This window comes from Coturnix japonica, chromosome 2 (genome assembly GCF_001577835.2).
Source record: "Coturnix japonica isolate 7356 chromosome 2, Coturnix japonica 2.1, whole genome shotgun sequence".
NCBI classification, from domain to species: domain Eukaryota; kingdom Metazoa; phylum Chordata; class Aves; order Galliformes; family Phasianidae; genus Coturnix; species Coturnix japonica.
In genome coordinates, this window is record NC_029517.1 from 79,020,617 (window position 1) to 79,035,290 (window position 14,674).

General features: G+C 39.7%; 1 protein-coding gene across 5 annotated transcripts in view; it reads left to right on the top strand.

Moving 5' to 3' along the window:
• Positions 1–14,674, top strand: part of PDE1C (phosphodiesterase 1C) — a 307,971-nt gene that overhangs the window by 129,806 nt on the left and 163,491 nt on the right. Inside the window, exon 1 of one of the 5 annotated variants that reach the window (XM_015855059.2) lies at positions 11,457–11,528. The exons of the other annotated variants lie outside the window; for them this stretch is intronic. Coding sequence (XP_015710545.1) covers positions 11,488–11,528 — 41 coding nt within the window. The 5' untranslated portion in view covers positions 11,457–11,487. Of the gene's footprint in view, positions 1–11,456; positions 11,529–14,674 lie in introns of those variants that run through there. 5 annotated transcript variants of the gene reach the window in all.

Here is a 14,674-nt window from a genome sequence, read left to right on the forward strand (position 1 = left end):
CACTGGCAGAGAGACCATGATGGTGATACGCTATCCCTGATAAAACTTGTTTTATCATCCAGAAGCATTTGGTGAACTCAGCCTCCTGTGTTCCTAGGATCAGGGTGATTGTAAGCAGATATTTTGGCAGGCATATCATTCAGTCAAAATCTTTATCTTATTTCTAAGGGAAATTCTTAACAAATGTTTCTTAACAAAAATGGGAAGGGAACGTGTTTAGCACTGTGAATAAAGCCACAGGCTCAGAGATTTGGATTCACATTCATTATTGGTAATTTCATGTTCCCTTTCAAGAGAAGCAGCTGGGTAGCTCGAGGGAAAATTCAGCTCACCTCAAGGTCTTCCCCTGCAGAATGACTAGGCAACAAAGGAGGATTAAGTCCTTCCTTTGGCATTGCATTACCCAAAATCAATTTGATTAACTCAAGAGCTTCCCCATTTTCCAGATTCTTTCTTTTGGTAAAAGTTGTGGAATGTTCTTCTTTTTTTCTCCTCACTAAAAGTACTTGAACTGCCGTCAGTCTTTGGTTTTGATTGCTGGACATCATTTAAGAAGAATCTTGTTTTAGGCTCACTTTTTGATGTGTGATGGAATAGGGAACTGTGTTTTCCAGGGGCATATACATATTTTTTGCCAGAAATTCTCCAGTTTATGATTCTTGTTGATTTACTGGTGTGATAATCTAGCATGCACTGCCAACTGCCATAGCCTAAGGGTGCACATTCTCTGTTCAATGAAAACATACAACCCTCCTTCACAGTATAAAATTTTAAAGAGGGAGAAAAGTTGTTCTCATTCCTCTTCCATATTTTTTGAGACCTCATGCATGCTGTTACTTATATTATACAGATAAAAGGGTGGCTGATATACTGGATGGAAAGCCCTCCTGTTAGCTGTGTTCACTTTAAATGAGCTGGGAGCAGTGTGCAGGAGGAATAAATAAATTCTTTAACTACAAATTTTAACAGAAGCTCACATAGATAGGAGCTTTCTTTTCTCCTCTTCTGTAAGTAGAATATAACGATAGCATTTTAATAGTTGCAATAAGTGATGAAGATGTAACTTCCAGCTCATCCTAGTTCTTCTGGAGCTCCAGAGTTGTAGACAACCCTGAAATTCATCAAGCATCCATAAATATTATACAGAGGGAAACCTGTTACTTAGCACACAATATCTATCTCCAAAATAAATGCAACAAAGGGCTGTTTTGTATTTCACACTTTGATACATGTGCAATGGTACTGAGTATGTCTTCTGCCACAAAAAATCCTTTAAAGTTATATTCACCAGGAGCTTCCCAGGCAGTGATTCTTTACCTTGTTTAAGGTTCATTGTTTGTCTTCATATTGTTCTGTGTTCAATTATGAGCCTTTGGCTGATGAGGACCATGTGGTACCTGCAGGTACCAAAGCCCTGGAGGCTTCTGGGCAGAATTCTGCCTTGTTGTAGGATGAGCAACTCTGTCTAAATCCTGTGCTTCTGCCACCTCATTAACAACACTATTTGGACATGCACAACATAAGGCTTATCTTCTTTTTCTTTTTTTTCTTTTTTTTTTTTTTTTTCTCTCTATGTGTAATGTGCATTACTCTTTCGCAGAGAACCAGAACTTGTATTTGGCTATAGTGAGCGATAGGAAGGCAGCATCAACACGCAAGCATCTGGAGAATACCAGCAATATTACAGATGAAGTGATGGTGACTGGATAATTTATTTGCTTTCTGTTTTTGTCTCTGAAGTTTTCAGTGCTTGTTTTTTTCCTCCTGACCAAGTTGATACTTTGCATTTGCCTGAAAAGCTACAGTGCCTAAAGGGATTCAGGTTGCCTCAGTTCTTTGCCCCCACCATGCTCTGCAGTTGGACTCCTTATTCCCCTGTTGCAGGATGTCAGCATCACGGTGAATTTGAGAGTCCTAGTGTTCTGATCCTTCACATGCTTAAAATATTTGAATTGATGAATATAGGTATGCTTAAAGATAGTAATAAATGTTGCTATCAGGATTTGGGGCTTCATTTGAAATAAATATTTTGATTGATTGAATAAGGCATAATCTCCCATTCAAATCTCTCTATCATTTTGCTTAATGGCAGTGTGTTTTCAGCTGGAATTGTAACCTATGTTTGAAGCTTATAAATTTTGCAACATTCTTGCTCAAAGCAAAGGTTAGAAACTCTTTGAGGACAGCTCTGAATCTCCACGACTGCACCTGATTCCTCATAGAATTAAATTGACATGGAGAATTCTTTGCTGCATGCCTCCTCACTGAATTTAGGAAAATCCTGACATTTAGCTCATATATTAGATCATGTGAAAACTGTAAAAATTCACAGAATATGGGACTGCTAGTATGGCTGCCAGTGTGGATGGCATCTTTCAGCTGGGGGCTTCAAATAGGTTTTTCTGGATGAAATTCATTTTAATTTCATTTCTGTAGGTGGCCTGTTAAGGTTGCCAAGCTTGACTTAAGAGTGGAGCCATTTGTATCCTTCGGGACCAGGTGTGATGTGACCTTGAAAACTGATGACCTGCTGATTGCTTTCACATCCAGTTGCTTTCAGCGATGTGCTGTTTCAAATGGCACATAAGGGCACTCTTCTTGAAAGCACTGTGGTCATGGAATTATTTGTGGTAGCTGAAGAGGAATGTTTAAAAACCACCTGTTTACAAGTTACAATAAATGATATCTTGCAGCAGTTATCATCTTTCTCTAAAGGAGCTACTGCTATTTACAACGTGGTTCTGGCACCTTAAGAAATGAAATTAATCTTCTTAATGCATTTTTTCTTCCTTTAGCAAATTTTATATTTCACCTGTCTTAAACTCCAAAGGCATCTAATTAATCAGACTTTTATATGTTTGCTGCTTGCTCAGTTGAGCTTTCAGTTGGGCGATTTTAATTTTTCTTATTAAAGCCTGTGTGCGTGGTTCACTCTATTGCTGCTTTTTCATTAACTTGTTTAAAGTATGTGTCTATTCTAGACACATGGTAAAGTGCATACAAATATGAGATAATGAGTTTGAATTCTACCAGATGTAGATTTGTGTCAGTATGTTGACACATTTGACTGCTGCCATTTAACAAGTAAGTTAGTGAGTGCATGGACATAGTTTTCTCAGTCAGGATTTGTTGTTTACTTGCAAGGAATAGGGTATTTTGCAATGTAGAATCTCACAGAGAAGGGCTACTAAAATCAAAGAAATGGAACATCTCTCCTATAAAGACAGATAGAGCCAGGGCTGTTCAGACTGGGTAGCAAGACACTGGAAAAGGTTGGCTCAAAGGATGCCCTGTACCTGGAAACATTCCAGGTGAGGCTGGACAGGGCTCTGAGCAACCTGCTCTAGCTGTAGGTGTCCCTGTTCATTGCGGGAGAGTTGGACTAGCTGACCTTTAAACATTCCTTCCAACTCAAGCAATTCTATGTACTTGTATACTGCAAAAATGAGAACAAAGGACAAGTTCATGTCAGAAACTGCTGGATAGACCCACAAGAGCTGTTGCTATCATTGAAAGCTCTGAAGTTGTTTTTGTTTAAATCAACCTTCTGTATTAGGAGCTAAAGTGTGTGTTTACTTCCCTGGTATCAGGAGGAACTTTCTTCTGAACTAAACCAACATGCAGTTTTCCAGCTGTTAGCTATTGGCATTTAGAACTGAAACCCACACCATGGACACTGCCCCAGATTTAAGTTTGCTGGTTAATTCTGGTGTGCTCAGTGAGTGTTTCCAGAGAAAGGCTTTTTTTTGGATAAAGTTGATGGTTGGTGCTGTGTGACTTTGTGAGGGACTAAGATATGGCTTAGTCCATTGAAAGGCTGTGCTTACAGTAACAGCCGTAGGTTATGTTCTAACCACAGCACCAAGTAAAATGTCCTGAATACCATGTTGGTCACACCATTATTCTGAACTCCAACAGCCTTTGCTTTGCTGCCAGTGAATTTTCAGACCTGACACCACCATTCCCATTTAAAAAAAAAACCATCAAACAAACCATAGACTGAAGGTACTTTGGGGCAAAAATTTGGCATTTCCCAAAACAGTAACAGAAATAAGCTGACCTGGTATCCTAGAATGGAAGGTATGTATGGGTTTGTCTCCAGAACTTGCCTGCATAGGGTTGCCTTAGGGAGAAGAGGACACTTCTGCCCTCTTTCTCAAGGAGCAAGTTTTCTGCAAGCATTGCCAGAGGCTTCCCCATACCATCTTTGGAGGCAGAGATTTCCCCCTCTGCAAGCCTGCCTATGAGGCTGTTAGTTATGGGTCAACTGAGCCCCGCATTTTCTGTTGTGGAGGTTGTAGAATTAACCAAGCAGTGGAGTTGGAGCTGCAGTTTGATAAAACTAGATTTCCTGGCTATGTGCTGAAATTCTTCAGTAGGTGAAAATCAATAGGTCTTTCGAGTTCATGCTTAAATGGGGGCTGTTTTTATTGCTCCCCAATACAAGTGAAAATAATTGAATCCTTTGAGAGCTCTCTGTGCAACAAGATGCTCAGACCTAGCCAAAATAAAATAAAATAAAGAAGTTACATTTTGTTGATTTATTTTGCATTATCAAATTGTGTAAAGAAAATCAGGGCTCCACTGATCAGTGAGATCAGTGTAGAAAACTGATCTCACTGTTAGAATTTCAAGCTTTGCTCTTTAGTGCCCATTAATACACAGAAAAAAACCAACACCTTGTTGTTGGCTTGGGCCCATACGAGGCAATAACCAGCCTTGTCCTACAAATGCGGGCTTTGATAGGAATCTTACACAGACATGTGAAAATGCTGTTGAATATACATTGGGAATTGGGAATATTCCAAATCACTGGAATATTTGCAAATAAAATAAATAGTATTCATTCTCCCATGTTTCTGCAGAAACGTGTAGGCTTTTTGATGGCAGGTGTGGCATGATCTACTTTTTATTACTTTAGTTTCACAAATTACTTCATTTTTCTCTTCTTTCCTTCCCTCCTTCCCTTCCTTTCTTTAAGCCATAACTTTTTATCTGTACGGTGTACTCAGTCACCAATCTCAGAGTAAATCAGTGCAGCAGATATCAATTCTAGTATTTATTTGTACACAGTTCTCTACTAGATGATATACCCTACTTTCAACTGATAACAGACAAAGCCTTCTCCTTCTATTCCTCTCATCACACAACATTGCAGCAAAAAACTGTTCCTCGGCTCTGATTAAAAGCATGAGTCACAAATTGTCAGGTGGCATGGCTTAGAATTGCTCAGACTCTTTGGCTACGTCAGTTTCAGGACGCATTATAATGGAGTGTATAGCTGCTGGAATGAAGTCAGAGATGATGAAATGGTGGTATTTCCTCTTTCTGGCCAAATGCAGGTATAAAGTGCCATGTTTAGGAGCCTTTGGATATCTACAAATCAGTACCACAAGTCTAAAAAGATAGAGCTTTGACACGACTGACACTAAATGCAACTCTGTATCTGTTTATGCGTTTTCAATACACTCGTGCTTAATTCACAGTCAGCTTGGGTATTCACTATCAGATTGTGAATTAAGGTTTTGGATGCTATGGAGAGTTTGTTCAGCACTTATGTACAGATGAGATTTCATGCAGCATGAAATTAGGCTGGGTTCCGTTGCTGCCAAGTTCCACAGGGAGGTTCATTAATATTTTGCATTACGGGCAATCAAATCAAAGCCCTGTTTTATTGGTGCAAAAGGCCCCAAGTCACACTTATATTCAAGGGCTGTATTTCCCGTAAGGCATCATATTTATGACTTTTTATTAAAACTCAACGTCTGCACAGTCCATGTGTAATATGTTTACACCAGCATCTTCAGAATTCACATTTAAGTAAAAAGTTATATCAACACAATGAACATTTGTGCAAAATATGGGAAAATGGTACTGCTCCATACAGGTGGAAACAGAGGTGTCTAATGGTAGGGGGAATGATAATGAAAATGGGATGCTGCATGAAGAAGAAATGCCATTTCAGATTCCTTACAGATATCACATACTGTGCATGACTTTATATAGGGAATGAAAGTAAATCATTATTATGAGTCTGTTTGCAGTCTTTGTACTTCTTTAAACTGTATCTGCTCTGGCTGCTACACTGAGCAATTTGATATGGAAAGATGTGAATACCACTGAAAATACCATGGGGAAATTTAAGTCCTCTGTGAGCAGTGCAAGGTCTGCCTGATGCAGTATGAAAACGGATGTAGTCACATAGCTGGAAGCTTTCTCAGATTGCTGTCATGTAATGGGATCTGCACTCTTTGTACTTGCTTCTTCAACTTTCAGTGCTTGCTTTTATTACCTTAACATTCTTTTATCTCGTCTCACGTTTGGGCTCACATGCATGCACATATGTAATTCTAACTTCTGTGCAGGCAGTCACGATTGACAAACAAAAGAGTGAGAATTTGAGACTGAATAAACTTTTACAGCCATAAGAATCCAAAAGCGATAATAATCCTTCTAGGAAATGCTCTGGACTGAGTTATTACAGTGGCGGATGCTTCATACATACAAATTAAATATTTACTGGAAAGTGAACTGGCTGCTGCTGAGCATATATTTTTTAAATTGAGATAGTAGGTGAGAAGGAAATGCATTAAGGTATGAATTAAGCTGGTGGATACTTCTTTGGTTTATGCTGGTCTTATTAGGATCGAGTTGGACAGACTTGCAATGCTGTATTATATTCATGTGAAGGAAAGTCATATAACTCACTGCTCTAGCAAAGGCAGACCTGTTCCTGAAGGACGATTGCATAAAAGCTTCTTGATTTCATACCAATTTAGCCATAGTCTTCTTTATTATTACTGCAAGCTAATTATTTTGTGCTGTGGCGTGTAAAATACAGTTTAAGTATTTCCCAGGTGTGACCTGGATGAGTAATTTCTCAAGCCGCATTGGGAAAATTCCAAGATCATTTTATATTATAGATGGAATGGTTGTATTTGAGGGACCTCCAAAACACAGCCCAGCAGTTTTCCCTTCTGTATTGGTTTGCTCCTTTGTGCTGCACTGATAGAACTTGGTGATCATGTGAATGTACGCTTGTTTTTACATGCTAGACAAATGTCAAGGATCTGAATCTGAGATGTTCAGAGAGGACATTAGGCCATTTGTGATGGACAAAGGTTTTTGCACAGGATTTGGCTGAGAGGTTTCTACCTATTTTCCATTGCTTTGTAGGTGTAGATGAAGAGTGAACACTGAGAGTGGGCAAAAAGATTGAGCCCAGACCTGTAAAGGAGCCTAGGCAGTCGCCTGTGACAAATCAAACTTTTACCAGCAAGCTCTGAGAGGGAGATGAGTGATGGTTGTTCCTTAGGTATGGTTTGCTCTCTTGTTCTTCCCAGGCACCACTCAAATGCCAGACATGGGGAGCCCTCAGGGAAGTCATTTTACCAGCCTCTTGCACTGTTGCTATCAGTACTTCAGTTTATCCTATCACTAGCAGCCAAGGGTGCAGTAATGTGGAGTAGGAATGGAGGAACAGATTGGACTGTGATCAAGACAGTGATGAAATCTGATCAATGGATCTAATTTAAATGAAAATGGTAGGAATTAGCTTAAATGAAGATTGTATGAATATCACTTGTTCTTACAGTGCAGATTTATCTTGGTAGATTCTTTTCTTCTGATAACTTCAGCTGTTGTCATTGAAATGCCATAAGGCAATGGTGAGCATTAAGGATGAAATGTCGCTTATAAACTATCAGTGATTTTCTGGTTGTGCTTTGGAAAGTCGGTTTGAAAAACGGTCCTTGTAGATGCAGGAGGGTTTTTTTATTATGATGATTATTAGCTAAAATGCTGCCCACTTTAAAACTCACACTGAAAGTCCAGTGATGTAAGGAGTTGATCTTTGAGTCAGTGGGCTGCTTGTCAGAATTGTGGATGGTGGAGTGTGGTAAGTGAAAGGGTGGCACATTCTTCCTGAATGGGCACTCAAAACCTTCTGGTCAATGCAGTAGCAATCCTTGTTTTTTTTCTTGCAGGATGGTTTAGTTGCACAGCAAAAGGAGGGAGGACAGGACAGCTGTGGCAGTGGAGTGTCTTGAGAAGGGAGACTTACCCACATGCTTGGTTTGCTTTTGGTTGTATTGCTCACGTTGCAGTTGCTGTCCCTGTGTGTGATTTTTTTTTTTTTTTTCCCCTCCAAAATGCTGAATATGAGGTCTTTGAAAGATCCAAATAGTTTAGATCTACCATGTTCTTATGATCACAGGAAACTGATCCCAGGTTAATCAGCCATGAGCCAATGTGATAAATAGATGTTGCTTCTTATTCCACTTCCCTTTTCTTTAATTACTTTCCTTCTGACTGGTTCTAATGACTGGCACACTACTGAGATCAGGCTAACAAGCTTCTGCTTTGTGAATCACTTCAGCTGACGAATCCTGTCTACTGAGGATCCCTGCTACCGGGCAGATATATCTCTGGTGATAATTTACCTGGTTCCTTGGATTCAGAGCAGTATAGTTTTGAATTTTGCTTCCATGTGTCTGGATGAACTTTCCCAGGTTCAGCAGCCACCTTCTGCTTGCACCTGTGTCCAGTGTATGTCATACATGGTAAAATAAGCCACACATTGTTTCAGTTTTGGGGAATTTGGGTGGGAAGAGATCTATATAAGGTCCCAAAGCTAACATTTGTCACTTGGGCTGCAGTCTGACAGAGCTGGAGGGTCAAATAGCTTTGACTTGGCTATTCCTTTCTGCTGGCAAGAGCCAGATGAGCTGGCTATCCATCTCCCTGCAGCAGACACTGGATGAGAAGGGAAGGAAAGCACTTGGACTCCTTCCTTCAAAAAGCACTGGTATTGCTAAAAAAAAAAAAAAAAAAAGGCAACTGGACACCTTCCCTTTGTATAACAACTCAGCAAATTTTAATACAAAAAAAACCCCAACAAAACAAAAAAACAAAAAAACAAAACCCTAAAGGGGCAAAAGTAGAGGTTTGATTTATACTTCCACACTCTTTGACATGTACAATTCAGTGTACAGATATTCAATGACAGTCATAGATTTATTTCTTCATTCCAGAAAGGATAATATATGGCGGACAGTAATTACTATCTTCATTGTTTATTCTTCATGCTTACTGAATAGCACAGAGGGCAGTATGGGCCTTTCTAATGAAACAGACTTTGTGTATGAGGTGGGGCAAGCAAAAAACCTCCCACTTCTATCTTTCAAATATATAAGTAGTGATTAAAAAGAAAACAAAACACCTTTGAGTCAAATTCACTCAAATTGAACCAACTTCAGTATATATTTGATCCCTATGCATCTGAAGTGCTGTAACCTGGAGCAGGAAACTGTTGAAAAGTTGAATAGAGGCTTCAGGTCCTCAAAAATTTCCTACTTTCCCTTCCTTGGATGTTTGCCTCTGAAAAAGACTAGAAAGCCAGCTGTTGCTTAATCCTCTCATCAGGTATTTCTTTTAAGTAATTAATTGCTTGGACGGTTAGTCACATCTCACCTGCTTTTGCCAAGGCTTTTTATAACCAAGCTTTCAAGCTCTTTTCATTCTTTTTGCAAAGCATTTTATAAAGCTCCTTTTCCCTCATCCATCACTACATCTCTCACACATCCCTCCTAAACTGTCATTTATGGTAATATGAGTTTTAAGAGTTTCTGGTGCTGTGGAGGTCATTAAAGAAAGAACAGACTTTAAAAATGCCCTTCCGGAGTGGCAGTGCTTTTGTCAAAGCTGCAGCACCCTGAGAGTAATATGGATTTTTATGGAGCTATTGCAAGGACATGGTTTAAATAAAAACATATTGTCATCATCATGGGAACTTTCCCTTTTTGGAAACCCTCCCAAATTGAAGATGGGTTTCTACAAGCTTTCTGAAAATCTGCCTTTACACAAACCAAGTAACTGCAGATCAAGAAGGACAGATTGCAAAAGAAGTATGCATTTGTCTTCATGGGAATATTAGTCAATAGCACTGACAGAAATTTTTGCCAGTCACTGGAGCTTTCAGTCAAACCTGTCAGCTCAGTTCACCCAACTAAAGACAAGTTTACATGAGCAGCACCTTTTCTACTAACTTCTTTTTCTTTTTCTGTGGTGCTGATGATTCTACTGTTGCTTTTGAAGGGTTCTTGTTATTTTCTTACCTGGAGTGCTTAGATTTGCCTTCTCTTGAAATTCTCCACAGTATGTCTAGCCCTGATGTAATTCAAGACTGAACATGTTGTTAGGATGCAAGAAAGGCATCCAGTGCAGTAGTCTTAATATCTAGTTTGCTGCTTTTGAAACTTTTGGAAAGTGCAGCATTCTCTGGGTCGGTTCTGTCTGTGTTCCTTCCAGACAGAGAAGCTAAAACTATCTGTAATTACTGGATGCAGCAGAAATCATAATTCCCCAGCCCTAAGGGAGCTGGATGATTGCTTGTAATTAAAGGCAGCTAGCAGGCCCTTAGACTGCTGTTGCTTGGCTAACTTTGGCACTTGTGGCCTTGTCTTCCAGCCCTCACTTATGCTGATGTTAATGGCTGTACCACTATGGCAGGGACCAGTTACCAACAACCCCTAAAATCTAATCTTAGGAAGAATGAAAAGAGACTGAATTTCACTTGCAAACTGCAGTTTGAGTTGTACAAGGTCTAGCTTAATAAAATTAGAATGTGGAACTGCAAGAAAAGTCTGAGAATAAGGTACCTAACTTATAGGAGTGTATCTACAGATAGTACAGAGATGTTGATTGTTCACACTGGTCTGACATGCAGTTGAATTATGAGTCTTTAGAGTAGATTCATTAGACTTAGGGCCCCATAACGTCCTTGAATAAATAGGACACAGGCATCTATGCTCTGGTGACAGTTTCTTGCTAGTGAAAATGCTTAATATTTAGGTGAATATTAATAATGTTTCCAGCAACCAAAAGCTGAATCATGTACCAGTAATTCTGTTCACTACCATTTTATGGTGAAGGGTGACAAAGCTAATTGTGCTCTTAGATGAATTGCCTCATGTTTTCATTTTCTGGGTCATGTGATTTTTTGAACTCTTCATACACTTAGCACCATGGTTACACTGTGTAGAGTTCATCCTCTTGAAGTTAAGGTCTGTTTAGGACACAGCACTGGAATGCTTGTTTTTTTTCCCCCAAGAATAAATACAAATCATCTTCAACACTTGAATATTTTCTGATTTCTCTCTTATATTTAAATATGAAGAATATCTAAGATAAATGCAAATCACTGAAGCAATGGATCGCACCTCCCCTCCCCCCCCAAAAAAAAAAAAAAAAAAAAAAAAAGGGAATTGTTCTTAAGAAAGCAAACAAAAAATATTTTTACCACTGGAATAAAGGCTGAGCTGAATCAACCCAGCTTATTTTGGCATTAGCACAATTAGCAGAACTGTCAATGTTTTACAGACTGTTTGAATATAGTGTTTGCATAATATTTTGCAATATGATACTGGCAGACTCACCACGGCGTTTGCTATAACTGAAGTTCAGAGATCCAGACTCAGACGTGCAACAATGAAAACACTTTGCCATCATTTTGGTTGGAGGCACTACTGGTAAGAAAATAAAATGTATTCTGGATTGTTTATGTGTGGAAGGACAAATGAATACACTGCAGTAGTACTAATTATAGATGTTGTTATAACGCTTGAAGCTTTCATTCTGTCAAATCAGATTAATTGATCGGAGAAAATGTGTGCTTACACAGACAATATACAGGAACAGCAATAGGCAATGTTTCAGCAGACTTACAGTGCCCATAGTACTTCTGTGTCATGGGGTGGTTTATGTGGGCTTTGCTGGAGTCCTGGTCTGCTTGTGCCCACTGAAGTACTGTTTCCACCAGACAAGCCACTGTTTTGGCATCAGTTTTGCTTGTGTTTCAATGGCTCTTACAGATATTATTGCTATCCCTATCAAGCTCTAGTGAGGTCTGCAAAGACGTTGCTGAAAAAAAAAAAAAGCAAAATAATGCGAAAGTCACACTTTTTCTCTTAAAAAATAAAAGAACTGTAGGTCCCTTGGAGGTAAAGTGTTGTTGAGGTGTTCAATATGAAGGTAAGACCCGGTTTACAGTGCAGTGGTGTGCCAAGGGTATCCCTGAAACTTCTGCTTTGGACTCATGGTTTTGTGTTTGAAATGGTTATGCCATCACCCTGAGGAAGGCAGTCTCACTCTGATATGTCCAGGTATTTTGTCTGTTTTGTAGTGATCTCATCTTTTGGAAAAGTGAATTTTGGATGTTACCCTCATGATCATACCCTCATGATCATACCTCTCCATCAAGCCATATTAGTAGTCCTACAGAATAGTGTACTTAAGGAGAAAGAACCTCTAATTAAGAGCCTTACTGCACAGCACTCAGAAGCAAAGAAGGTGAAACCTCCATTTACCTGAACCTCTGTGCTGTGATAAAGGAGGAAACCAGCATAGGGCACTGGGAGGCTGAGAGGTGTAACACAACGGCTTTTCAACATCAGGCATCATCACAATGGGGAGTAGTGCAGGAAATGGAGAATACTGTTGTATTCTGGGGTTGCTGCTGGAGGGATTCAAGCAGACAGCATGCCCCAGACTGACATGGGCATCTTTTCCTTTGGGAAAACTGCTGTAAGTGCTTGCAAGTGAGCAGCAGCCAAGTAGTGGTTCTTTGTGTTATTCAGAAAAGATTTCTGGAGCAAACATACTGAGTTGTCCCTCATAATACTTCAAGTGATTGAGGGATATCTGGGGAATAGTTTATGCTTTTATTCCCTGTAACTTCAGAGGCCAGCACTGGACCTGATTTGGCATGACCATACATTGTCTTGCAGCTTAGGAGACTTCCCTGAGGTACACGGGTGGTGTGAGCTGCCAGTTATCTGTGATGCATGCAGCTGGCAGTGTCCTTTGCTGCTCAGCTGTAGGGGAATTCCTTGCTCTCTTTGAGCAATGTCTGGAACTTCTGTTATCATAGGAGATAGATTGAGTCCTCAGGCACATTCCCAATTCCTCTGTGGCTGCCTTCAAGCTTTCCACTTGCTTCCATGGGGTATGACACTGAAGTTTCTCTTGCCAATGTGCTTTTCTCCCATTTTGTGTTTTACGTATTGTCTTGCTTCCTGCAAACCCCGGAAGCCCTATCTCTGCCCATAACTCCTGTAAATATCATTGCTGTCATATCAGTCCAGCCCTTCATTTCCTCAGTAACCGAGTGCAATGACAGTTTTTTCTCTACATTCTCCTGATCTAGCACCCATCTCAACTTCCTGCTTTTATTTATTTTTACAATTAGCCATCAGAACGTACAGTCTGTATTCAGTAGCCTCTGAACTCAGAGGCTCTAGGAGGTCAAAAAACAATGATACAAAATGCCATGTTCTATTCAGGGATGGGAGAATATCTCTGTTCTTTTGTATCACCTTATTAACAGCATCAATATTTGCTTACTTCTGTGGAGACGGAGAAAGAATCTCCTCTTTCTCTACTTTTTTTCTTCTCTGCTCCTTTATCTGCCCAATTTCTCTCCACTGTATGTCTGCCTTCATAACTGTGGCATCGGTTCATCATTTTTCTGGTGTTTCTGCAGCCTGTAGTAACTTTTCTTTAATACTTAGTCTCATCTGTCCCTATTTGCTTTTAGATATCAGCTCTAATTAAAAGTTTTTGCTTTCTTTCGTAATGTATTTTTTAACTATCCCCAGAGGTGTTCAAGTCCAGGTTGGATGGGACCTTGAACAGCCTGATGTAGTGAGTGGCAGCTGAACGGTTTTTGAGGTCCCTTCCAACCCAAGTCATTCTATGATTTTTCTCTTCTGTTATTATGCATCTATTCTTTTGTCATGGCTTGGTATTTTAAAGGCATAGCACCCGGGTCAGCTGTGGACACACAAGGTATCCTGCCATCAAATTGCTACTGACATATCTTAAGCTGTAGCTGATACACTTAGAGTTTCAATGGAGAAGTTCATTTAAAAGGTGTATAAATTGTGGCATGCTGGTGCCACGGTTCATTTATTTACTGCCATGATGATTCCTGGCAATAAATGGAACCTCTTGGAAAATGCTCCTGACTAAAGCAGGATGGAAAAAAAATACTATTCTGTGCATCCAGCAATAGAATTTAAAGAGAGAATTTAAACACTTGGGAGCTAAGGGTGGGACAGCTGTGCATGCTAAGGCAAAATGGAAGTCTCAGCATCTGTGTATTTACAGAAGTACTAAAAGCTGCAGTGGTTCTTCTGAAATGGGATGGCTTGCATAAGGAGAATCAGGCCCAAGTTAGGTCTAATATCACCTGTATGCTCTTTGGCAAGGTGATGTAAAAGTGAATGATGGCATTGCTTTCCTCTTACAGTGACCTTTTCATCAAACACCTTACCGTCCTTCCCAGGAGCAGGTAGTAATGCTGTGCTGTTTCTCAGATGGAGACACTGAGATTAGGGGTAAGGAAATGATTACCTGTCACCTATGGAGTATGTGGCAAGAGCTTCTGGGTATCACTGATGAGTCAGGAAGACTGGGTCATCTTATTGACAGGATCAAAAGTGCTCCAACATTGATAAAACTTGAAGAATTTAAAGTTTAAGTTAATACAGGATGTCTTTCAATGTGACAGTATTTTGTACAGCCTCGTGTGTATGTCATGTCTAATCTTCTTTGTACAGAACTTGTCTAATCTCACTAGAATTAAAATGAAGATTGGCATTTTTTCTACTTTGGA